Source organism: Pollicipes pollicipes, unplaced genomic scaffold (assembly GCF_011947565.3).
Source record: "Pollicipes pollicipes isolate AB1234 unplaced genomic scaffold, Ppol_2.1 Scaffold_4002;HRSCAF=4701_pilon_pilon_pilon, whole genome shotgun sequence".
Taxonomy (NCBI): domain Eukaryota; kingdom Metazoa; phylum Arthropoda; class Thecostraca; order Pollicipedomorpha; family Pollicipedidae; genus Pollicipes; species Pollicipes pollicipes.
Window position 1 is genome coordinate 6,950,475 of NW_023596420.1, and position 22,986 is coordinate 6,973,460.

At 54.7% G+C, this 22,986-nt stretch overlaps 1 protein-coding gene across 1 annotated transcript in view; it reads left to right on the forward strand.

Annotated features, from left to right (window-relative positions):
- LOC119093471 (protein bark beetle-like) overlaps window positions 1-22,986 on the forward strand; it is a 56,090-nt gene that overhangs the window by 5,190 nt on the left and 27,914 nt on the right. The window contains 2 exon segments of the mRNA XM_037216425.1: window positions 9,764-9,924; window positions 10,469-10,498. Coding sequence (XP_037072320.1) covers window positions 9,788-9,924; window positions 10,469-10,498 — 167 coding nt within the window. The 5' untranslated portion in view covers window positions 9,764-9,787.

The window sequence follows — 22,986 nt, forward strand, 5'->3', positions numbered from 1 at the left end:
CAACACGCTCACGCAAACTCGTCGGGCCGTCAAAGTCGGAAAGTCGGACGCCGGCCTACCAGGCTGTGGTTGGGTAGTGACCTGCGCAATGATGGCCGCTGATATGTGCTAAGTGATATGGTTCAGTTAATGCGTTTTGCCAGCTTTAAGGTTCGTTGTTTGATCGAAATGTACTTCCCACGGTTTACATAAGCTAGCTGTACTTCCTAATTTCGCCTGCAGCAAGTGGTGCTAAAGTTGTGCATTCATTGTTACGGCTTCTTTGACGGCCGTACCACAGTGGCGCTGCCTCGCTTTCGCAAAATGGGAAGTTGGTTTGATTCCTTCAATCTTTTGCAATCACTCATTGACTTAAAATGGCTGCCTCATGTGCGTGCGTACGTCAGGCTTCTCACTTATCACGCAGACCTGAGCTGGGCCGGTGGTGCTTGTGCTTCGGTATGCTTACAAGCGTGGCTGCATTGTCATAACCCGAACGCCGCGCTGGCTATTGTCAATGAGCACGCATGAAGAGCTTGAGGATGGTTATCGGCGGCCCCAGCTGTTTTCCGTCCAGGCGAAGTGGCTGCATGTCGCCGAAGCTAAAGACGTTCGTCAGATGTTTCGCATATGTCAGAATGTGGCCCTGGAGCGAACGCAAGGAAGGAGGACCGCCAATAAAGGAAAGTTCCCGGACATGAGATTTCCTGTGTCGGCGCCCGACATGCTCTAACCTCGTTCTTATCTTCCGCGTGCGCGCACTGTGTTACTGGTAAGCCCGCCAGCCGCTGGCACCGGCCCTCCTCCTGCAGGATGTCCCCATGGGCAGCTGGCTGCTCATGGCCGCACACCGCACCACGTGGCCGTACGGCTCACCGCCATCTCCTGCCCGCGAGGTCGGGCATGGGTGTGGACTGCCATGCTGAGGCCCCCGCTCTGCGCGCTATTGATCGCCATGCGCAGGCACGAGCGCCGACGGCCGGGTTGTTTGCGTCCAGCCAGGGACGCCGCGGGCGCAAGGCGGCAGCGCCGCGGCGCCACGCGCCCACGCCTTTCTCCGCTGGAGTGCTCAGCGGACGGCGTTTTTCAGCGGCGGGGGCTGTGAGAGTTGCAGAGCGTCCCCATGTTCGAAATAGGAATGCTGCTGGGATTTCTTTGTCATCTCGTTCATGAGATAGATAGGTCGACGGGAGGGGCGGGCTGGAAGTTTGTGAGATAGGTAGGTCGACGAGAGGGGGCGGGCTGGAAGTTTGTGAGATAGGTAGGTCGACGAGAGGGGGCGGGCTGGAAGTTTCATACGCGCGGCGGAGCACTGGATCTCAGCTTAGTGTATTGTGTGTCGATCGGTATATTCAGATTCCATTGTTTCGGGTGACACCGATGTGACAAAGCGAATGACGCATTACATACAATGTCGTCGGTATGTGTGTCAGCGCAGGCTCACATGTCTTATGAAGTTGAAGTAGGGGGGGGGGGGGGGGAAGGGCACACTGTTGCAGCAACATTTTCAAGGGCCGCGACTAGCGGTGGCCGTGTTAACGTCCGGAGACCTCGGGGTCGCGAACCGACCTCGATTTTCCCTTGTGGGTGTCTGACCGTGTGGCACCAGAAGCTGCGAACATCACAGAACCTATCCGCCCCTCCCGGCAGAAACCCATCAGCGCACCTCCTGCCCTCCCCCTCCCCCGTCTCCACAGAGCCTATCCGCCACTCCCGACAGGACCCATCGGGAGCACCTCCTCCCCTCCACCCTCCCTCTGTCTCCAAAGCGCTGAGCGCGGTCGGAACGCACCGCTGGAACGCCCTGATTGGCCCCGGCGCCCCACCGGAAATGCGGGTTTCCGGCCGCCCGCTCATAACGCGGTCGTCGCCGCCGGCGGCGTCTGTGGTCCGGACACTCGAAACGCACCCGTGTTTGTGATTACTGCGTTTTTACGGACTGTAGAGCCTGGCGCGTGGTTTGCTGCACGCATTTCCGACCGAAGCGACGCCATACAGGTGAACGCCGCCCACCTGATCACCGCGCCGGCCGGGCTGGGCCGGGCGGCGGAGACGGCGTGCCCCGGCGCCGCGCCCGACAGCGCTCGGCCGGCCGTGCCGTCAGCTGCCGGCCGTGGGCCGGTCACACTGTGATGCCCCGCTTCACTTCACCCAGGCTCCAGCGGGGACAGGTGCCTGCCGGTCACGGCTGATTAGAGCGGTACAAGGGGAGATTCACCCTGCACACGGCCGACCTGCTTCTTCAGACAAGTTTATGTTTGGACTCTGAATTCACGCGGAGAGCCATCGTTACAGCTGCTGGGACTTAGTCAAGGAATGCAAGCATTTTGAATGAATGGGTATAATCGATTATACAGCGTCGTCAGAAAGCCCCTGGTGTGCTACTCGTCATTGATATTGGGAGACTGTCAGTGCGTTGCATGCATGTTGGCGGGCACGACTTTCCAGTTGGCTGCGCGCTCGTCAGCGGTTCAAAACAGAGGCCCAGTCCGATGCCGTGTCGGTCGCGGCCCCCGCCGATCCTCGGCTGGCCAGGTACGACACACCACGCCCGCGGGGTGTTACTGGGCATACGCCTGACCGGGTATTACGGGGCACGCCTGGCCGGCTTATAACGGAGCCGGATGACGCTGTTCCGGGCGACAGCCCGCGGCGGCCGCTGGAGTGCGGCGCGCCTCACAGCCGAGCCCCGCGGCGTCGCTGGAGTGCGGCGCGCCTCACAGCCGGGCCCGCGGTGTCGCTGGAGTGCGGTGCGCCTCACAGCCGGGCCCGCGGCGCCACCGGAGTGTCCTACGCCTCACAGCTGGGCCCGCGGCGCCACCGGAGTGTCCCTACGCCTCACAGCCGGGCCCACGGCGTCGCTGGAGTGCGGCGCGTCTCACAGCCGGGACCGCGGCGCCGGCTGGAGTGCGGCGCGCCTCACAACCCGGGCCCGCGGCCGTCGCTGAAGTGCGGCGCGCCTCACAGCCGGGCCCGTGGCGTCGCTGGAGTGCGGCGCGCCTCACAGCCGGGCCCGCGGTGTCGCTGGAGGGCGCGCCTTACAGCCGGGCCCGCGGCGTCGCTAGGGTGCGGCGCGCCTTGCAGCCTGGCTGGCGGCGCCGGCACCGGGACAACGTGCGCTGATGGCTGCTCGGTCGGCACCAGCCGGGCGTGGCCAACAGTTCAGATTGCAGAGGTTCCTCTGCCCGCCCCCCCCCCCCCCTCGGACTGGGGCCAGAGAAGCCACATATTGGCGCCCACCCTTGCCACTGAACGAGATTCTTTCGTTGTTGATATTACGCCATAATGCCCATTGTGTTATCGACATATGTCCCCATACGAAGCCGATAGTTTTTTTGTTGGCCTTGTGTCCAAAAAGTTCAAGTGGCTTCTTCTTCGACGTTGTGTTGGATTACGCAGCCTATTATTCGGGAAAACATGACGAAGATGTGTAGATTGTGCCTACGCCGATGGACTTTCCCAGGCACGTAGGCACAATGTTCAGTGGTGGCAAATGTCAAATTGTCCGAACTGCTGCGAATCTCGGTCGGTGTTCTGCGCATTGGATCAGTTTCCGGTGCAAACAATACTTTGGCTTAGCGAACTTGGGGCGTGGCTCCGTACTCTCACCCCTTAGCTGGGTGGCTGGTGGTAATCCTTTCATCACAAAGGAATTTCGGAGATAGGTTGTCAGGAACTGATGCAAATCCAGCAGTTTTGCGGCGGAGCCCAATGGATTCCCCGTGAGTCAGCCAGAGGCAGAGAGAACCGGTTATATTTCCGAGTCAGCTGCTGCGGTGTGATTACACTGTGAGTGGCGTCTGCAGCCGGCTGAAGCCGCCTGGCTGTACCTGGTGTGATAGCAGCCCGGGACCGTCAAACGCGGTGGCGGGGGTGACGAGGCCCCGGCCCGACTCCGTCAGACGCGGTGGCGAGGGTGACGAAGCCCCGGCTCGGCTGGCGGGGTGCGGGGGTGAAGAGGCCCTAGACGAACAGAACCTGCTTTGATTACGGCACTGGGACAGGATGCTGTAGACTGACCGGCGGCAGCTCCGGTGGAGCTGGGTGGTCCGATCATGCGTCAGCACCACTGGCTACACCACTGATCATGGCCTGCGCCCATCGCCGACACGCGGCGATGGGTGCAGGCTGCTGCCGCACGGGCGGCCCGCAGCCGGCGCGGCCGGCCGTCCTGGTTAGCCCCCCGACTGCGAATCGTCCGCAGCGCGGTAACTCAGCTGTGCAGTGACCAGTAGGGCACAACTGCAAACGTATTCGTAGGCATAATGATTGCACAGCTCCAGTTAGGTAGGCTAGGATAGATCTACTTAGATAAGCTGGGATAGATAGGTTAGTACACTTTTACTCGACTGTGGCGCCTGGCCTCCCGCCGGCTCTGGGTGGGGGAGCGGGATGACGTACCCTGTATGTGTTTAGGGCTCGTCACGCCGCGGTGTGACAGGTAATGGTGCCAGCCGCCGCTACTGCCGCCCGCCGCCGCCGCCCGAGCGGCAGCGCGCGTGTGATTCATCGGCTAGGGCGGTCGCGCTGCCCCCGCCGACAGCGCCAACGCAGCTGCCGCCAGAGCTGAGCGGCTGCTGTCCCAACAATGTGCTTGTTCCTTACACGGTGTTAAAGCGAAGCGGTTGGGAACGCAGCGAGTCTCCTCTGGAGCGTTAGGAGGAGGAAGTCCCCAGTTTGTGAGGGCAATGTGCGTGATCTGAAGGTTAGCGGTGTGGAGTTTTCGCCGCCAGCAGTGGTGGCACTCGAGGCAGTGCAGGTTCTCACCACCTGCTCCGCGTCCAATGACCATTGGTCTCTAAGCAAGACACGCAAACCCTCTGGTGTGGAGCTGAGTCCTGACGGGCAACTGCGCGGGTGATCGGTGGCAGATTGTAAGCAGATTAGTGGGGCTCGATGTCTACGGGAGTCTGGTAAAACAAGACGCAGTTCCGTTGTTTAAGCGGTCTAGTCGTTCGGGAGACCGCGTTTTCTACCGGGGCGCACCGGGCACGACAGGTGAAGTGTGTGATATCGCATCCATCTGTTACCTCCTGTTCATGTTGACACATTCACGCAATATGAAATAAAATAAAATATTGACTGGTGGAGGACTTTGTACCGGGGAGGATTTTAACGCATCCTTAGAGTTTTCGAGGTTTGATGTGAAGAACCTGTGCCATGGAAGCACGGTGCTCTGCCACTGAAAGACGGCCGTCCTGCGACAGATGTCCGCTGTCGCGGTCTGACGCGAAAATTGGATGATGGCTCACGCCTGAGAAATTCACGTTCACCTGCGTTGAAGGGGATGGGGACCATGGAGTGATTGCTGTGCGAGCGTGAGCTGGTGAGTGATCGCGCTGCATTATCCTTTCCTCACAGCTCGGCAGGAAGGAAAATAGCGCGTACTCAAATGTGTGACCGATGTGTAACGCGTCGGCTGATCAACCGCGCTCGGTGTGACTAAGCGACCGTCTGGGGACGGGATCGCGGTCCTTTTCAAGTTCGGTGCAATTCGCAGGACGCTTTGGGCGATGACAGTTTGCTCTTTTTGATGATGGGGTCAAAGCCTATTTACAAGTAAGGCTCGACAGAGAGGACTTAGATACGCACAGGTTTTCGGGGTGGCAGCGATGCTTCGAATGAGGCGCTGTGGGCGGGTATCGTTTAATGAGTCCAAACCACCACCACGGCGACTGCTCCTCCACCAACATTCACCGGTCATGACAGTGGTGGGAGCAGCCGCACACTGACGCTGGGTCTCAGGGTCTGACAGTGAGGGGGGGGGGGGACTGAGACACGCTGCCTGAGGCGCAGGTGTGCATGGCTGAGGTTAGCGTGACCCCGACAGACTGTACTTGGAAGCAGCCCCCAGCGCAGGCTAGGCCAGGCTGTGGCTGGCCCAGCAGGCGTGGAGTCGGAATGCTAATGGGTCGGCTCCCGGAGTAAAACAGAGTTCAAATCGTGACGCTCTCACCTTGGATGGTGTGCCCTACCTCACGACGTGGTATTCGCCAGACGTGAGGAGATGGGCTTTGATGCCCGACGGTGTGGCCCTCGTGGGGTTATGGGCTTTGATGCCCAACGGTGTGGCCCTCGTGAGGTTATGGGCTTTGATGCCCGACGGCGTGGCCCTCATGAGGTTATGGGCTTTGATGCCCAACGGTGTGGCGCTCGTGGGTTTTAGTTCCATTGGTACCCGGCGATAAAGTGCCTGTTCCGAGACCTCTGAGGGTCAGTCTGCGGTGGAATGAGGAATGCTTTCCCGAAGGCCAGGGCTGCTTCTGCGGGCGGCAGCAGTGATTGTGGTCATTAGCTGTTGAAAGATGTTGTTTGGGTGGCGTTGCGCGCATTTGGAAACGCGTGTCCAAAGTGTGCAACAGTCCGTTAGAAAGTGATGCGAGCTTTCAGGCCAAGGTCATTGAAAATACTGAACACTTTTGATGAAAACCCCTTTTCTGCGAGAACTAGAATGGCCGACATGCGACTGAACAAATTTTGGCCACTTTAATACACAGAATGCATCGTGATCTAGCTCCATTCATTCGAAAATTGCTCTCAAATGATTAACTTCAGATTGTTATGCTGTCCTTTGGTAGGTAGGATGATATTTCCCGGACGCAGTGGGTGAAAATTTTAAGTTTGGAATGCAACGGTTCGTTTCTTGAAAGTTGGATGGTTTAAGGTTTTACCTGTTTGGCAATGTCCCGTCAAAGCAATCGAAGAACTTATACCGATTACCGGTTTAGGTTATGTGGTCAAACTAAGACAAAAGATGAATATGTGTTTATCGGGTAATCGCCACAGTTGACTGAACCATACGCCTCCCTCATTTAACTGAACTGAACTGAAGTAACCTCCCTCATTTGAGGTCGCAGCGCATTGTGTTCTAGACCGGTTTCGCAGTGTGCGACTTTGGCCACTTACCGGCCGATTGTCGGCGAACCCATGGGCCGAACCTGGTAGACATCAGGCAGTGATTCATAGGTGGTGCACTTTCCAATACAGTGTACATCTTGTTTCGCATCACACCACCTTGTTTTTGTTTTCTTGGTTTCTTCGTTTTGGTTTTACATCTTACTGTCTGCTTTGGTTGTAGAGAGCTGGTGCCAGCCATCAGAGACGCCCCTGGATGAGCGGATCCATGGTTAGCAGTCGATTGCGCGTGGTGGACTGCACAAGTTGATTCGCACTCTTGTCGTCATTGTATTGGTCTCCCCTCCGTCAAGTAGCGCTGCTTCGTGTCGCTGCAACACTGCAGCTCGTCGAAATCTAGATAAGATTTCAACCGTTAGTAGAATGGAGAAAGCTGTATTTGGTGGCCTATGGCAACGCATGAGGGAAAATCTCTCCTGATCTGGTAGATTGCATGCAGCTGTCTTCAAATGTAGACAGCACGACTTAACAACGATGCGCCTCGTGACGCTGCAAACGGCACGACTCTAATGTTAATATTTGGGAAGATATCAGTGTACAGGTGGAGTGGCGTCCGGGCTGAGTTGGCCTGGCTCGTGCAAATTTAATTGCTCATCATTGTTGAAGCTAGACTTGCGCGAGTGACACCGCACTCACGCGCACTCGCTTGGTGTGTGGCATCGCTCCTAACGGCCAAAGTAAGTCACAACTTTGACGATCTGTGTTGACAACCACCAGTGTTGAGACAAAAGGGGCTTTGGTTTCCATGTTGTTTGCGTTTGGCCAGCTTGTCGATACGCGCCGCGTGATGAAAAGTAGCTGGCTTGACGAACCACACGGGAGCCAGGCAAAGATTCCGCAGTGATCACCAAAAGTATCGCCGGACAATTTGATGCCTCGCGCTGTCCCGTTTACTAATGACAGCCGTATGCCGCGGAAGGGCACACAAAAGCGGCCGGACCATCGCTCTGCGCGCGGACCGTGACTGGTGTGTGTTCGCTCGGGCGACCCGGCGCCACCAGACCTGAATCGGACCGTGCCTTTCCGGTCAGATGACCGGCGGCTGCGGAAGCGGCCCATTCGGCCCGCAGCCGCCGCCGCCGCCGGCTGTGATTACACCCACGTCGAGCGGGCCGCTTAGTGCTGGGCTAGGTGGCGGTGTGCTGCGTTAGTGGTCGGCGTTAAGTGCTCATGCCACTCAGTGTTGGGGGTAGCACCAAGTTGCCTGCTATTATATTGATGGCCTAGGATGTTGCGTTTCTTGGAGACTGAATACTGGCTTCGCCAGGCACTTCCGCTCTTGATTCGAGTGACCTTATTCTGCTCGTCACTCTCCAATGACGAGTACCCCCACAGACCATCACATATCTTAAAAAGCAGCCAGAGCCAGGCGAAAAACGGCATCGGATAGCTCGCGTAGCACTGCATCGGATAGCTCGCGTCATACTGCAATCGGCCAGCCCGCCACAGCGCCCTTTAATGTGTATGGCAGATTCTGCATGAAACCTCCGCCATCTGTTCCCCGCCTGTGAGTCTGACCGGCATGGCCTAGTGAAAAAGGTCATCACGTGCACATTTGACAGTCTTACGTCAAGTGACACCAATGTACGGTCAGGAAAGTTGCGGGGCTCTGAGGCCTTTAGCACGGTGCAGTCACCTTAGTTCAGTGATCTGGGTGAATCACACTTGTGCCACACACTGTTAGCCAAAATTGCGTGCACGCGACCTCTGTGGTAGCCGCATTAGCCAGCCGAGAAGCCTGTGTGCGGGCGCTCCTGTAAAGGCGCCGTCACACTGGGCGGACACGATCACAGCACAGCAGCCATGCCGCAGAACGCTGGGACGGTGCTCCACGCGTTCGGCGCTGCTTCCGTCGGATTTGTCACGCATGTTCGCCTGCCGCCCCACGGTGACGCCGACAGCTGTGCAGTGCTACAGCTGACTGCTCGGCTGGCAGGCAGACTTGTGTAACTTTGCTGGTGGGTGGACTTGTGTGACTTGACCAACGGGTAGAATTAACGGGTAGAATTGTGCGACTTGGCTGACGGGTAGATGTGTGTGACTTGGCTGGTAGTTAGGCTTATGTGACTTGGCTGGCGGGTAAACTTGTGTGAATCGGCTGGAGGGTAGATTTATGTAAATCGACTGGTGGGTAGGCTTGTACCACTTGGCTAGCTGGTAGACTTGTTGCGCGACTTGGCTACCGGGTAGCATCATTGTGTAATTCGACTTGCGGGTAGAGTTGCAGCATAACCTGGGTATCGAGCAGACGTGTCGCACAGTTCGGCTGTCTGGCTGATGTGTTGGACAGCTCGGCTGTTGGACGGACGTATCGCACAGCTCGGCTGTCGGGCTGATGTGTTGGACAGCTCGGCTGTCTGGCTGATGTGTCGCACAGCTCGGTTGTCTGGCTGATGTGTTGGACCGCTCGGCTGTTGGACGGACGTATCGCACAGCATGGCTGTCGGGCGGACGGTGGGGGGGGGGGGGGGGGGGGGCAGACCGACAGTCAGTTGCTGGGCTGTCGTGAAATTCGGCTTGTTTTCACGGAACGCTGGCGTTGCTTCAATGAGCGCAGATGCTGGCCGGTAGTGACCAGTCGGTGGCCTGTTTTTGGACTTGGACGCCAGATGGCCCATCAGGGCCTGATTTTGATGAAGGAATCGGTGTTAAGGTGCTAAACTCAACATATGGTTTACCTAACAACGCCAGCTTACGCTAGGAGTATAGTTCTTCGAGCGGGAATATTGTCACTATCGGCTTGCCTCCATGATTGAAATGCAACGTTTCCAGCCATCTCCGCCTGGGATATCTACGGCGCTACCATGAATGGCAGTTGCTTGCCAGCTATGTCTGTTTCGTCTTGACCTGTATACGTTTGACCCGGCAGGGCAAGGACAGAGAACCGGTCGTCATGACGACCACGGTGGATGAGGTGGACGCACTGCCCGGCGCCTCGCTGCGGCTAGTGGACGGCCCGTCGCCCTGGGAGGGCCGGGTCCAGGTCTTCCACAAGGACCACTGGCGGTCCGTTTGCACCAACTCCAGAAAGTGAGTTAAGCGCTGCCGGCTGTTAGCCACGCTCGCCTCTCGCCAGCCCACGTCTGCCACCCTGTCCAACGGCCTCGGTCCTGTAAAGAACTTCAGGAGCTGCGCAAAAAACCGGATTATGATTTGCGTCTTGTTTTTGTCGTTCGAAACACGCTATCGCTGCGGCCTGCCCCGCTTTGACGCTGGTCACATTCCATGCGTTTGGAGGGATGCCAGTGGCTTGAGCATCAGTTTCTTATGACGTCAGCCTGCTGCCTCTGCTTGGTGACGGGTCCCTTGGTGATGGGTATCCATTGACTTTTGCAATATCTGAAACATTCATTGGTAAACAACCTGGGAACTATGTACACTTTTCCGTCATGCGCACACCAGTATGTCATTAGGCATGCTATCAATGGCTGCTATGGATGCATCTCGTAGTACCGTCATCATGTGGCCTGAACACATTAATTTCAGATCAAGAGAATACAATTTTTTGTGAAGCCGTCTTCTTATTTGTTAATGCCATTGCTGCTGTTCATCACCGGCCCCTTATCCGTTCTAGTGACTCACTCTGGAGCGGGTGGAAGTCGAGGTAATGGGCCTCTGCTCGGCTGTTTCCCTGTGGGCTGTTTATGTGTTCCGCCCGTCTGCTCAACTGTCCGCTTGCCTGTCGGCCCGCCTGTCTGCCTGCCCGCCCGCCTGCTTAACCGTCCGCCCGCCTGCTCAACTGTCCGCTTGCCTGTCTGTCCACCTGTCTGCATGCCTGCCCGCCTATCCGCCTGTCTGCATGATTTTCCGCCTGCCTGGCTCTGGTTTTAGCGTTCTGTTGGAAATCTCCGCTTTCGCAGCTGGAACTGGAAGACCTTTGGCCGGGGCGATTGTATTGGCCTGGTTTTATATTTGTTATGAAAAAGAGTTTTCGGCAGACCCAGACATCTCCTCTTTCAATTACCAATTCTAGTTTATGGTGGCCGTAGGAACTTATCCGTAACCTGAAATGTGAAGTTGTGCACTTGAAGTGGTTGTTGTCGGATACCTTCGCAATGACGCCACATGGAACGGGCCAGCGAATATCTCTAGATCCGTCTGCGCTCCAAAGCCTCCAAATGCTGTCACGGATCATGACGGCATGTCCTGCTGTTGCCGCCCATCACGTCATGGAAGCATACCGAGCATGCTCATCATGGCGGCGCAAATCAAACTATTTGGCTGAGCACAAGAGTGCACAAAGGCCTTTCGTGCTGCTCCTGTATCTGTCCGTGAAAGTCCATGTGCATTACACAACACTCAGTACAATCAGTCTTGATGCAGAAAGCATTTTATAACTCATTTTGGTCGTACACATACCGTGACAGCCTGAGAACGGTGGGCCGCATTTTTCTAAAACAGTCACAATTTGTTGTGACATTTGTTGCAGCTCTGCAGAGAAGCCGAATTTTGACGCCTTTTGAGAAATTGGTGCCTCAAAATTTTGATCATCAAAATTCTGTCCCGGAGGGTTTGGAGTGCAGCTGCAAAAGATAAACGGACATTCTTAATTCATCCTGCATGAAACTAGGTCAAAACAATCATCCTTGATGAAAGAGGCAAACATGAGTATGTCACGCTTCCTTAAGTTGTGGGACGTGAGTTCAGTCTGGCTGCTCCGGGTCAGCTGACCTTTGCCCTGGCGTGCTGGTCGGTTCGGCCTGACCTGACGCCGGCCTGGCGTGTACTATTGCCAGAAAACCCAGGGGCGCACCCAGTATTACGGTAGGACCGGGGAAGACAAGCGGCTGGCCTGGAGACTGCTAGTAATGACACAAAATCCGTTTGAAAGCATTGTATCGGTGAGTGTTGCCAAGACAAAAGCCAGGCGTGGACGTACCCACGTCCTAAATGTTGCTGGGACCCATTTCTGTTTCGATGCCACTGAAGACGGCCAAACCACAACAGTAATCTGCCTAATTTGCCCAAACGTTGCTGGGACCCGAACCCTTCTGACCGTCGGTGTTGGTGCGCTCATGCTGCCAGGGTGTTGCGCGGTTTTCACGAGAGTGGTTGTTCAACATCGCCACGAAAACGCCCAAGCCACCGAGCTAGGACTAGGCGCTAATCCCTAAGCATCAACTCACGCCTTGAACCTCTCCGCGATGTAAATCGCTCTAACGCGCCTCCAGCCATTTACCTACCAAGCCGTGACCATCAGTGCCCCGGACCGGAGCCGTTTATCGCCCGTTGCGGCTGGGAACTGTGTGGCCTGGGGCCGTTCACCCCGTGGTGACCTTCCGCCGCCTCTGACCCCGCCTCCCGGAGGTCAGACGACCCTGCTGCACATGACATCCGGGCCTCCTGTCGGCCATCGGCACGCAGGGTCCAGCTCATTGTCCCACCTCACCTGCGGTGACCAGGCCACCTTTATTCCGCAGATCCGCCACCCTCTCACCCCTGCGCCGCCGCCTGGCTGTGTTTACCGGATGGCTGGCGGCCGCCGAGCGTGTATTGGCGTCCGGAGGGCACGGGTGTTGACTGGCTTGATCGGTTTGTGCGGAGCTGACGACGCGCCGGCCGTGGGGGGCCAGGGGCTGTCAGTGGATCAGACTCAAACGGTCCGGGGGAGGGCCGCTGCACACGCTACCGCGCGACGTTTGTCCCGGCATACGTAGCGACGAAATCAGTTTGTGTAACGGAGCGGGCTTCGCCTCCGGCCATTGTTCTCCGGCTGCGTGGGCCCGCATTCTCAGCGAGCTATGAATGGCACATACCTGTTTTGAGCATTGCGATGCTGCATGCCGGAGTTTCAGGTCTCCGAAGTTTTGCGTTCTCAACTGGATTTGACGCAAGGAGTGGCGATGATAGGGCTTTCTGTCATTTCCACATGCAGGTGTCGCTATATGGCATAAAAAATAAAACGGCATAACTGGCAGTATGTCATCAAAAGTAACAATGCTGACTGGCGTATGATACTAGTACTCGGCATAAATAGCGTGTGTTCGTGCGACCCTCAAGTAATCTCTTAATGGGATTGTTCCACATTTGTGTGGGATTTTGAGCTGAAGTGGCCATCCTAACCTAAAGATTATGAGGTGCAGTCCACAGCTCTGCCCTTCCTAAGACCCAGTCCATCTAGTGTCTGAACTTCACGCCCGCGAAGACTTGCAGACTTCTTCGTGTGCAGACTTTTTCAAGGTCACCTAGGTATCCATGACGCCATAATAATGTCATTCAATTCCTGCTATGTCATTGACCATGTGGTGATCAAGGCTAATATAAATATTATTGTCGAATCGTTCATATGTTACGTTTATGAGCGCTATTTCCAGATATAGTATCTGTGGACTGGCTGTCAATCCATGTTCGAGGTACAATTACGCAATCAAACAATGGCGTGTAAAGGAAAATATTTGCTAAATAGATGAATTGTGCTGCCTAGAGCTGTCTTTTCCACTTATAGTAATATCTGCAGTTATGAGTGAGCGCATTTCATTATGTCTGATGTTTACTTCATATTTTCAAATGCGGAACATTCCCTTTAAGACTCGAAGTCGGGAACTAAGGTGCCGTCGAAGTACGGAGACCAGTTCTGGATGTTCGACATTCTCAGAGCGGGGCATGCCGCCCACACCAGTCGAGCTTAGCAAGGGTATGAGATAGTGGTCCGCAGGCCGAGATAGGCTCCTCGCAGGCCAGCAGTATTCCCCTTGAAGGCCACCACAGGCCCGTTTGCAGTTCAGTGGGGTTCTCCTTGCTGTTCAGAAGGGGCTTTTTACAGCAGTGTACTATTGAAAGTACAGAAGGGCTTTTGTTACAAGCCAGCCAGAGCCATTCTTGGGAACCAACAAGGGGCCCGTTGGTCATGGCAACGAAGACCGATTATTGCGCCGCTCCTGAAAGCACGACCGCGCTCAGCCCAGGTCCTGTGGTTGGACAATAAAGCGGATGCTATTGGTGTTGACAGCGTATACATATAATCAGAAAGCGTAATGAACGGTCAGGCGAGGGGCAGACAGGAGTGCGGGAAAAACTGAGTCATTTGTTGGCGGATTTAGCAGGGAATGGTTTGGTAAAGGGACCTTAAATGTCGTGTACGTATGATCGAATGGTTGGATTTAAGGCAAACAGCGTTATGTATGTTATTTATTTTGATGTGTGTGGATGTGTATGTTATAATTCGGGGAGACAGGGGGACTTTATACACCCGTGGGGCAAACCATGTATGAACTATCAGGGGAGAAAGAGCATCGGTGGAGTGTCCCGTATCCATTTTCTAGAACTCACTGGGCCACTCGAATAATGATGTATCATTTGTTAGCTTTGAGAGGATGTAGAGCAAAAATGTGACGTATGGGAGGCTCAGGGAAAGAAATTGGATTGCTATGTCGGGAACATCACACCTTCTAGGGGTACTCAGCGTAAAAACCAACGTCTAATATGCACAAATTCTTTAAATATATGTCCTAGGAGAGGCCAACCTGCAACCAACGCGCATGTATCAGTTCTTAGTTAACGGTGGGACGTGTAAAGAAGGGCTCTCCCAAGGGTTGTGGAGACTGAAGCAGGCTCAAATAGAATCGAAAAGTATCATTGCAGAATGTTGGCACACACACACACACACACACACACACACACACACCACACACACACCACACACACACACACACACACACACACACACACACACACACACACACCACACGCACGCACGCACGCACGCACGCACGCACGCACGCACGCACGCACGCACGCACGCACGCACGCACGCACGCACGCACGCACGCACGCACGCACGCACGCACGCACGCACGCTGCGCGCGCGCGCGCACGCACGCACACGCAACGCACGCACGCACGCACGCACACACACACACACACACACACACACACACACACACCACACACACACACACACACACACACACACCACACACACACACACACACCCGCGCACTGCACGCACGCACGCACGCACGCCACGCACGCACGCACGCACGCACGCACGCACGCACGCACACACACACACACACACACACACACACACACACACACACACACCACACACACACACACACACACACACCCGCGCACGCACGCACGCACGCACGCACGCACGCACGCACGCACGCACACACACACACACACACACATACATACACACACACACACAACACAACACCAACACACACACACACACACACACACACACACACACACACACACACACACACACACACACACACACACACACACACACACACACACACCAGGACAGCAGCCTGAAGGGCTCGCCACAAAAACGTGGGTCCCTGTCGCACCGGTCTTTGCTGGTGTCATGTCGCTTTTTGCCGGTGTCATGGTGTTTAGCGTGGGCAAAATCGTTAATGCCAAGGAGTGGAGGCCACTTCCCTGTTTACTTCGATTCTGTTCATGGATAATGGGAGTAGCTCCCTCATGTTTTCGTAATTGGATGCACGGCTGGTCATGCAGGGGTCATAGCTAGCGTACTATGCGATATGCTGGCTGCTTAAGTTGAAGTGGCGTCTTATTTACTGGACTCGTTAAATATTGTGTACGATGTGTGCACGATGATGTAGATGGGCATGATACTCAGTGTCTACCCTATGCACTGAACCCGAGGCTGATAAGCTATTACCGAATATCATTTGGATTTCGACCAATATTTCGACAAGTAGACATGGTCGTTACATCACCGAAGCAAACAAAAACATAACACCAACGCACTAAGATCTTGAAGTGCGTGTAGCCTGCATATAGATATTCAACCTGTGCTGTCTTTTGTTCCCAAGCTTGCGGTGAGAATCCTCTCTATTTTCGCCGTAGTTGATTGGTGTTTTCATCCATGTAAAATTTATGAATTACTCCAGAAGTGCATGAATTGATACGTTCAGTATGGTGCATGGGCGCAGAAGGACATGGACGCGGAGGGACATGGAATGGACGCGTGGTTTCCTTTTCAGGGACCCACCCCTACTGAAGCCTTTGTAGAACGCCCAAGCGTGGGCTGAGTAGCATTGGTCGCGTGCCGATTCGCTTGCAGGCGATGCGTGATCAGACCTGGGTGGGCTGCCCGTAATTGATACCGAGTGGGCCTTGAAACAAAAGGCAATCGTCGAAATGCGTGTGTTGACATTACCTGCGGATGTCGAAACAGCACCGGCTGATGCGACCGGTGACGGAGGGCCCGGCGGTGGAGCGACGCCAGTGGCGGATGACGCGATGGGGCCGGTGGGCGACTGTCCGCCGCCGCGGCACACGCAGCACGCTCTCGCTCTCGCGCGGGCGCAGCCGCCCTTCTGTCCTCACTCACCGCGTCCTCGTGAATCCCCGCATCTGGAAGCTCGCCCGTCTCTTCGGGGCGAGCCGGGAACATCAGCCGGGGGCGGGTTTGAGTGCCCCCTGCTGAGAACATCAGCCGGGGACGGGTTTGAGTGCCCCCTGCTGAGAACATCAGCCGCGGGCGGGTTTGAGTGCCCCTTGCTGAGAACATCAGCCGCGGGCGGGTTTGAGTGCCCCCTGCGGGGAGCCCACACGAACGCCAGCACAGAGCCCAACGAAGCTGTCCTGCAGGGGTGCGAAGTTGTCTTTTGTGAGAGCCCTCCCTGCCCCTTTCCCTGTGCTACTTTGCCAACCACCTGTTGATTTGTGGCCCAATGTTTCTTGCCGTAATACTCAAAGATATAGAGGGCAATGTTTGACACTACACACAACTTACCGTCTCCGACCATAAGCTAGTGACCATGAGAACTGTTCTGTCACCACACAAACTCTTTTGATAAGAAATACCAGTGATGTAGGCAATGTGACGTCATATAGGGATTAAAAAAAGGATTCGTCGAAATAAAATGGATACATTTGTTGACCAACACTCATTCGGGGAGTTTAAGTTGTCAGACCCTCGTCCCTGGTTTACTGTACACGGAAAACTTGGTGGCTGAGGGCTCTTAGATGGCCGCTGTTTTTTTTTCAATCACGCATTATTCTCCTTAATCTCATGGACCGAAAATGGTCATTGCTAGCCGAAAGGGCTCTGAACTCAATCAGACCAAAGCGTGGAGCGTTTGGCTGCAGTACAGTGTTTCATGTACTCATTTAAGCTACTTTTCCTGGCCTTCTTTGTTTGGGCTACTGCATTTGGGCGGTGCCGGCGGCGGCCACTCGGAGCCTGGCACGGCAGGCACGGTGCAAACCACAAACGGGTGCTGCGTCGGCACCAAAGGTATGCCGGCCGTGACCCCATCAGGGCCTGCGCGCAGCGCCAGTGCTGCCTCGGCACCAAAGGTATTCCGACCGTGGCTCCATCAGGGTCTGCGCGCAGCGCCAGTGCTGCGTCGGCACCAAAGGCATGCCGGCCGTGACCCCATCAGGGCCTGCGCGCAGCGCCAGTGCTCAGTCTGGCCGTGACCCCATCAGGGCTTGCGCGCAGCGCCAGTGCTGCGTCGGCACCAAAGGTATTCCGGCCGGGGCCCCATCAGGGCCTGCGCGCAGTGCCATGCTGCCTCGGCACCAAAGGTATGCCGGCCGTGACCCCATCAGGGCCTGCGCGCAGCGCCAGTGCTCAGTCTGGTCGGGGCCCCATCAGGGCCTGCGCGCAGCGCCAGTGCTCAGTCTGGCCGCGACCATAGGGGGAATTCCGATATCGGGATTCACGGCTGTGGTGCTTTTTCTCAACTAAGTAGAAGGTACGTTTTTATCAGCTTGCATATACGAGGTGAGGTAAAAAGGAACCTCTTGTATGCTGGCGGTAGCGTCTCTTGGTAAAATGACCGCCTAGCCTTGTTTAAGTTTCGTTTGGCACCAACTGCTTCCACTAGTTTTGTTATCATTTCAGTTTTGCTGTGTTCATGCTTTCCAGGGAAATGTCTTAGCTTAACTCATTTAAACAAGTCTTAAATTTGACACATATTTCACCAGCATTAAAAAACTGTTGTCCCTTCTTCCATTAAACTATCTCAAGAGCATTCCATGTGTTTTTAATCTGCCGGGTCTTGATCCTTGATCCTTGATCCTTGATCCTTGATCCTTGATCCTTGATCCTTGATCTTGGTCTTGATCTTGATTTGATCTGCTTAGAGCCTTGAAAGGGTACCCTGTTGGCTTACATGCTACCTGAACATTAAATATACCTCTAATGTTGCCTCTTACCCGAAAATCTTGAGCAAGGTAATGGGTACAATTGCAAGAGGCTGAAGGAACACATCGATTTGAAATTTTGTCAGCCTTTGCACCTCCTGGCTGGTTTCCATCCAACCCCTCCGTTAATTACAACCTGAACCAGGTCGGAATAGCTTAGAAGACAAGGATGAATGCTGACACTTGTTGGTTCTTATATTCTGATGTAAGAGATAACACTACCTCAATTGTTCGGAGAAAAATCCGCCCAAGTGTGGGTCAACTTCTTATCCCATATTCGGAAGTGCGTAGCACATCATCACAGCTATAAATTTGGGTATATAAATTTCACATTTATGTGAAAATGGGTATTCCAAATACTTTTTAGGTCAATATTACCGTGCTTAAACTAAAAGAAAGACATAGGTATAGACTGGTTCTTCGTCGAACCAGGTTGCAGTTCAATTTGCTATACCGGCATATCAGTGCTATTTCAGGACTGAAATGCAAATGTTTGATGGCCTTAAATTTGCTTAAAAATGTGTCAATTCTAAGTCAAAATTAAAACCAAAACCTTGATATGCCAGGCATTCAGCATAAAATGTTGTGAATTCTCAGCTCTAACAAACTTTCCTAGTCTACCTGGATGCATACCTATTTGGACACATATAACACCTCTGGATTTCAAAAACCCTGCTGCATGTCTTCATGAAATTTTTCAGTTACCAATTTCTCAGTACAAGAAACAATAACAATCACCTCTGACATTTCTTCTTCAGAAATAGGACGAATGGAGGGGGAAATAACCAGCGCGATTTGTAAATGCGTTGCTGCGACCGTTTTGTCGTTATCGGCAAAACCGTGAAGAACCCTCCAAAAAGATGCGCAGCTCTCATATGACCAGCGGAAAACAAATGGTTCGGAGGGCCGTCTATAGAAGGCTCAGCGCTGGTGGCGCCCGTGTTTGATGTCAGTGCCCTGTCCGAGGGCAGCAGACGGCTTCCTGGCTCGCGGCTGCGGTAGCTGGCGCGTCGCGACGACACGGCCGCCCGGCTGCGGCCGTGCTGTGCGGCGCCGGCTGAGGCGGCTGGATCGGCCGCCGGTCATTATCGCGATGACGATCTGTTACCACGCTGCCAGCGCCCAGCAGCCGCCGTGACGCAGCTGGCCCACGACCAGGCCACAAGCCCGCACTGCACGGACGTCAGCCGATAACTCGCGGCCACAAGCAGACAACTGCACGGACGTCAGCCGACAGCTCGCGGCCACAAGCAGACACTGCACGGACGTCCGCCGACAGCTCGCGGCCACAAGCAGACACTGCACGGACGTCAGCCGATAACTCGCGGCCACAAGCAGACACTGCACGGACGTCAGCCGATAGCTCGCGGCCACAAGCAGACACTGCACGGACGTCAGCCGAGAGTTTGCGGCCACAAGCCGACAGGTCGCAGCCGTCGGCCGACAGTTCGCTGCCACAAGCCGGCGGCGCAGGTCCGCTGCAAGTACAGGACACATACGTGCGCGTGCGCCACAGGGACACGAGCGGATGCGATACGACGACGAGCCGCTGACGTCATGAAGCCACGAGTCGACACTACTGAGCTATCGCCGTGCCCTTTACCGCCACCAGACAGCTTGCTTGGCCATCAGCCTGTAGCACACTACACGGCCACGTCCCCTAACTTCAGCTCGATGTAGCCGGTATCGGAGCGGCACCTCCCCGTACCCTGGGCCGCCGTTACCGACCTGGTCCGGTTCCAGTCGGCCTCACTTCCGACGGCGTATTCCGCACCACCATCAGCAGCAGAGCGGTGACCCGAAGAGCAGTCCAAGGCTGTCTAACAGCCCCGGAGCAGCCCGGTCACGCCGCTCCGCCGCCTCCCCGCCGCCGCCGCCGCACCACTCGGCACGCATGTGAAGCATGACGCGCGCGGCCGGCCGTGTCTCTGGGCGCAGTCTGCGTCAGCGGTGCTCGGTAGTCCGTCCAGAGCCGGCGCCGACCGCTGCCGGCCGGGACGACAGGCGTCGCCTCAGCTGAGACTCTGGCGTCAGACCCGCGAGCAACAGTGCAGCACTCGCTGCGTGTTGGCGTGCGCTTGTTGGCACGCCTTACTGGGCAGCGCTTTTTGACGCGAAGTATGCCGTGACTAAACGTTCCGAATGTTTGTTGAGCAGTGTAGCGCACCAGATTACTGCCATGAGGAGCACGCTCATCAGGCAAACATTCACGATAAATCTGATCGAAAAGGCGGGCTCCACTGGCACTACCCAGCACCAAGGCAATACAAACATAAAAACAACCCAGCACCACCGGCACTGCCCCCCCCCCCCCCCTCCCTCCCCCAGCATGGCCTCGTTACCCGTCGCTCCGATGTATTTTACCAATAACATCCCTGGAGCATTTTGATTCATGGGACAGGTGAGTTAATGATGAACGTGATAATCGTCACGAGGATTATACCAAAATCAGAGCGGTTGCAGCCATCCGACCTTGGAAACTGAGGCAAATAGCTTTTATGGATTATTTGGATGGCCCGTTTGTCGCAAGTTGAGCAAATTAATTTCTTCAGTTCTAAGTGTGGGATAATCTGCTGAGGCTGATAATGCTTGTTTACATTTTGAGCCAATGCATTCCACGTATTATCCACAGTCACATGTTCCACGTATTATGTACGGCATCACTGACTGTAGTCCGCGCGATCTCAAAACCCGGAAGGACATGCGGCAAAGTCCCGAAAAGATATATTTATCAGCTACAAATAAGGGCATAATGACGTTAACATAAAAGCAGGGACATCACGCTATGGCACAAAGACGAATGATGACATCAGCTGAAAACTAGTTACCGGGAAATTACAACAAATGATGATTAATGGAATTTTGATACTGATGCATTTGTCACAAGTTAACAACAGAAAACGATCGCAATTGAGGCGCAGCGTACAGCAAACCATTTCCCCAAAGCTAAAACGCCGCTGCTCACCGGCCCTTCGGCAAGGACCCGCTGCAGCTATAGCACGAATAGCTTTGTTGAAAAATTGCTCGTCCATCATATTGATCAGGCCTGACTGTTTCAGTGGACCAAATAGAAAATTTGGAAATTATTCACGTTTTCGTGACGGTCCAGTGTAGTGCTAGAAAAAAAAACTTAGAGGGGCCTGGATATTTATCTCATTAAACTTGGAAACACGACTGTGTGTCTGATCTGTGACTTATATAACCCAGTCTTTCTCGGCTAAGACTCCAGGGCGCGATATTCTACCCTGGGTTTCAAAAACGATATTGATGGTTTCTGGGTTGATTACTGGGTTCAAATGGGTCCGGCAGTGGTATTTGTTCAGCTCGGTGAGTGATTTCTAGACAGCGCGTTCCCTTGCGATAGGTCTGTGTACCGAGCTCATTGTTTTACGTCTTTACTCACCTCTGTTTGCAAACATCTGACACCAATCCTTGATAATGCCACCGGACCGGTGGACCCATGTTTTGCGCTCGAGCACGCGGGACCGGCTGCGCGCGTCGACCCACACTTTTACTAGCGCGCTCGTCTGTTTCCTTCTTCGCCAGATGGTATCGGCCTCGTGGCGCTGCGAGCCAGCGTCGCCGAGATCGGTTGGCGGCTTCGACTTGTGTTCCTCCGTTTGTTGCAATCTCTAGTTTTAACATTGTCTTTGTAAATCACATGGAAATGTCAAGCTGTCGTAATTTCGTAGAGTTGTGGGAAGGCGTGTGAGAAAAACTGTTTTTCATGTAAATACCTGGACTTGCAACTAACACAGCATGACACTACGTTTCATGGCCGCAAAGAAGGCGGTCAAAGACGTGAGAGGCTGGACCTGGTCGGAACTTCAGAATTACCCATTTTTTTGTGATTTCACGTTAAGTTCAGCTCAGCCTGCGGTCTGGCTCGTAACAAGTCGCCACGTGCGCCATTAGATGCTCTGCTTTCTCGTGCGATACCGGCCCCTGCTCGCCACAGTTACATATCTGTGTTTGTCCCGTAACTTTTCGTATTTTCTTTCTATGTTGCACGCGCGACGTGGTAAGTTTTGCAACTCATATTCCTTCCGCTGTTCTATGCTTAGTGGGCGATTCCCATCGGCTCTTTACCATTGGGACACGGGGGCATAACCGCATATCTGAGATGGGGGAGGGGGGAATCAGGGTTGAATGGATGGCACGGGTCTGGGGTGAGACAGCTCGACCCTAAAGTGACTTGTTAAATGGGGAAACATAGGAAAGATGCCTTGTACGGGCAAAATTGGACCAGGCAAAATTCCTTTTATTAAGATTAGGGGATAAATCTTCCAGGTGGTTACACTCATGTTAGGACCGGTGGTTTGCTTTATGGAAGTGACGAACATGATCTGTGTAACTGAATATGTAATGCTGATCAATGTATGCTACCGGACCTGCTCAATTCTATGCAAATGGCATATTCCGCTTTCGCTGGTTGAATTGTTTTGTACATTGTGTGTGATGAAAACCCGCGTCAAAGTCTTTTATCCAGTCATCTTTTATGCATGAGTGATGTAACAAACGCCGTTTTCACGAATGCTCAGTTGTGGGTACGGATTTTAATGCCGTGTGATGCGTAGTAAGTCCGTGTCCGCTTGTTGTTTGCAGCCCGTTTGTAGACCCTGCCGACTCCACCCTCCAATGCGCACTGCGCTGACCCTAGCCCGGCTAAATGCCCTGCTCATTTCGTGTTCCCACTGGAGACCTCGGCTGACCCTGAGCCCAGTAGTTGTCTGCAGACCCAGCCCGCCTGCAGACTCGGCCTACCTGCTGACCCTGCCGTGTCATCAACCCCGCTCTCATTACTCATCGTCTTATCCTTCACCTCCACCCGCCCCCGTTTACCTAGGGCAAGTAGCATGCATCAGCCATGTGCGGGCCTGAGTGTCTCCCTGGCGGAAGCCCCGCCCGAGCGCCCGTGCAGACCCACTGGGTTCTCCCAGTGGTTCTCGATAG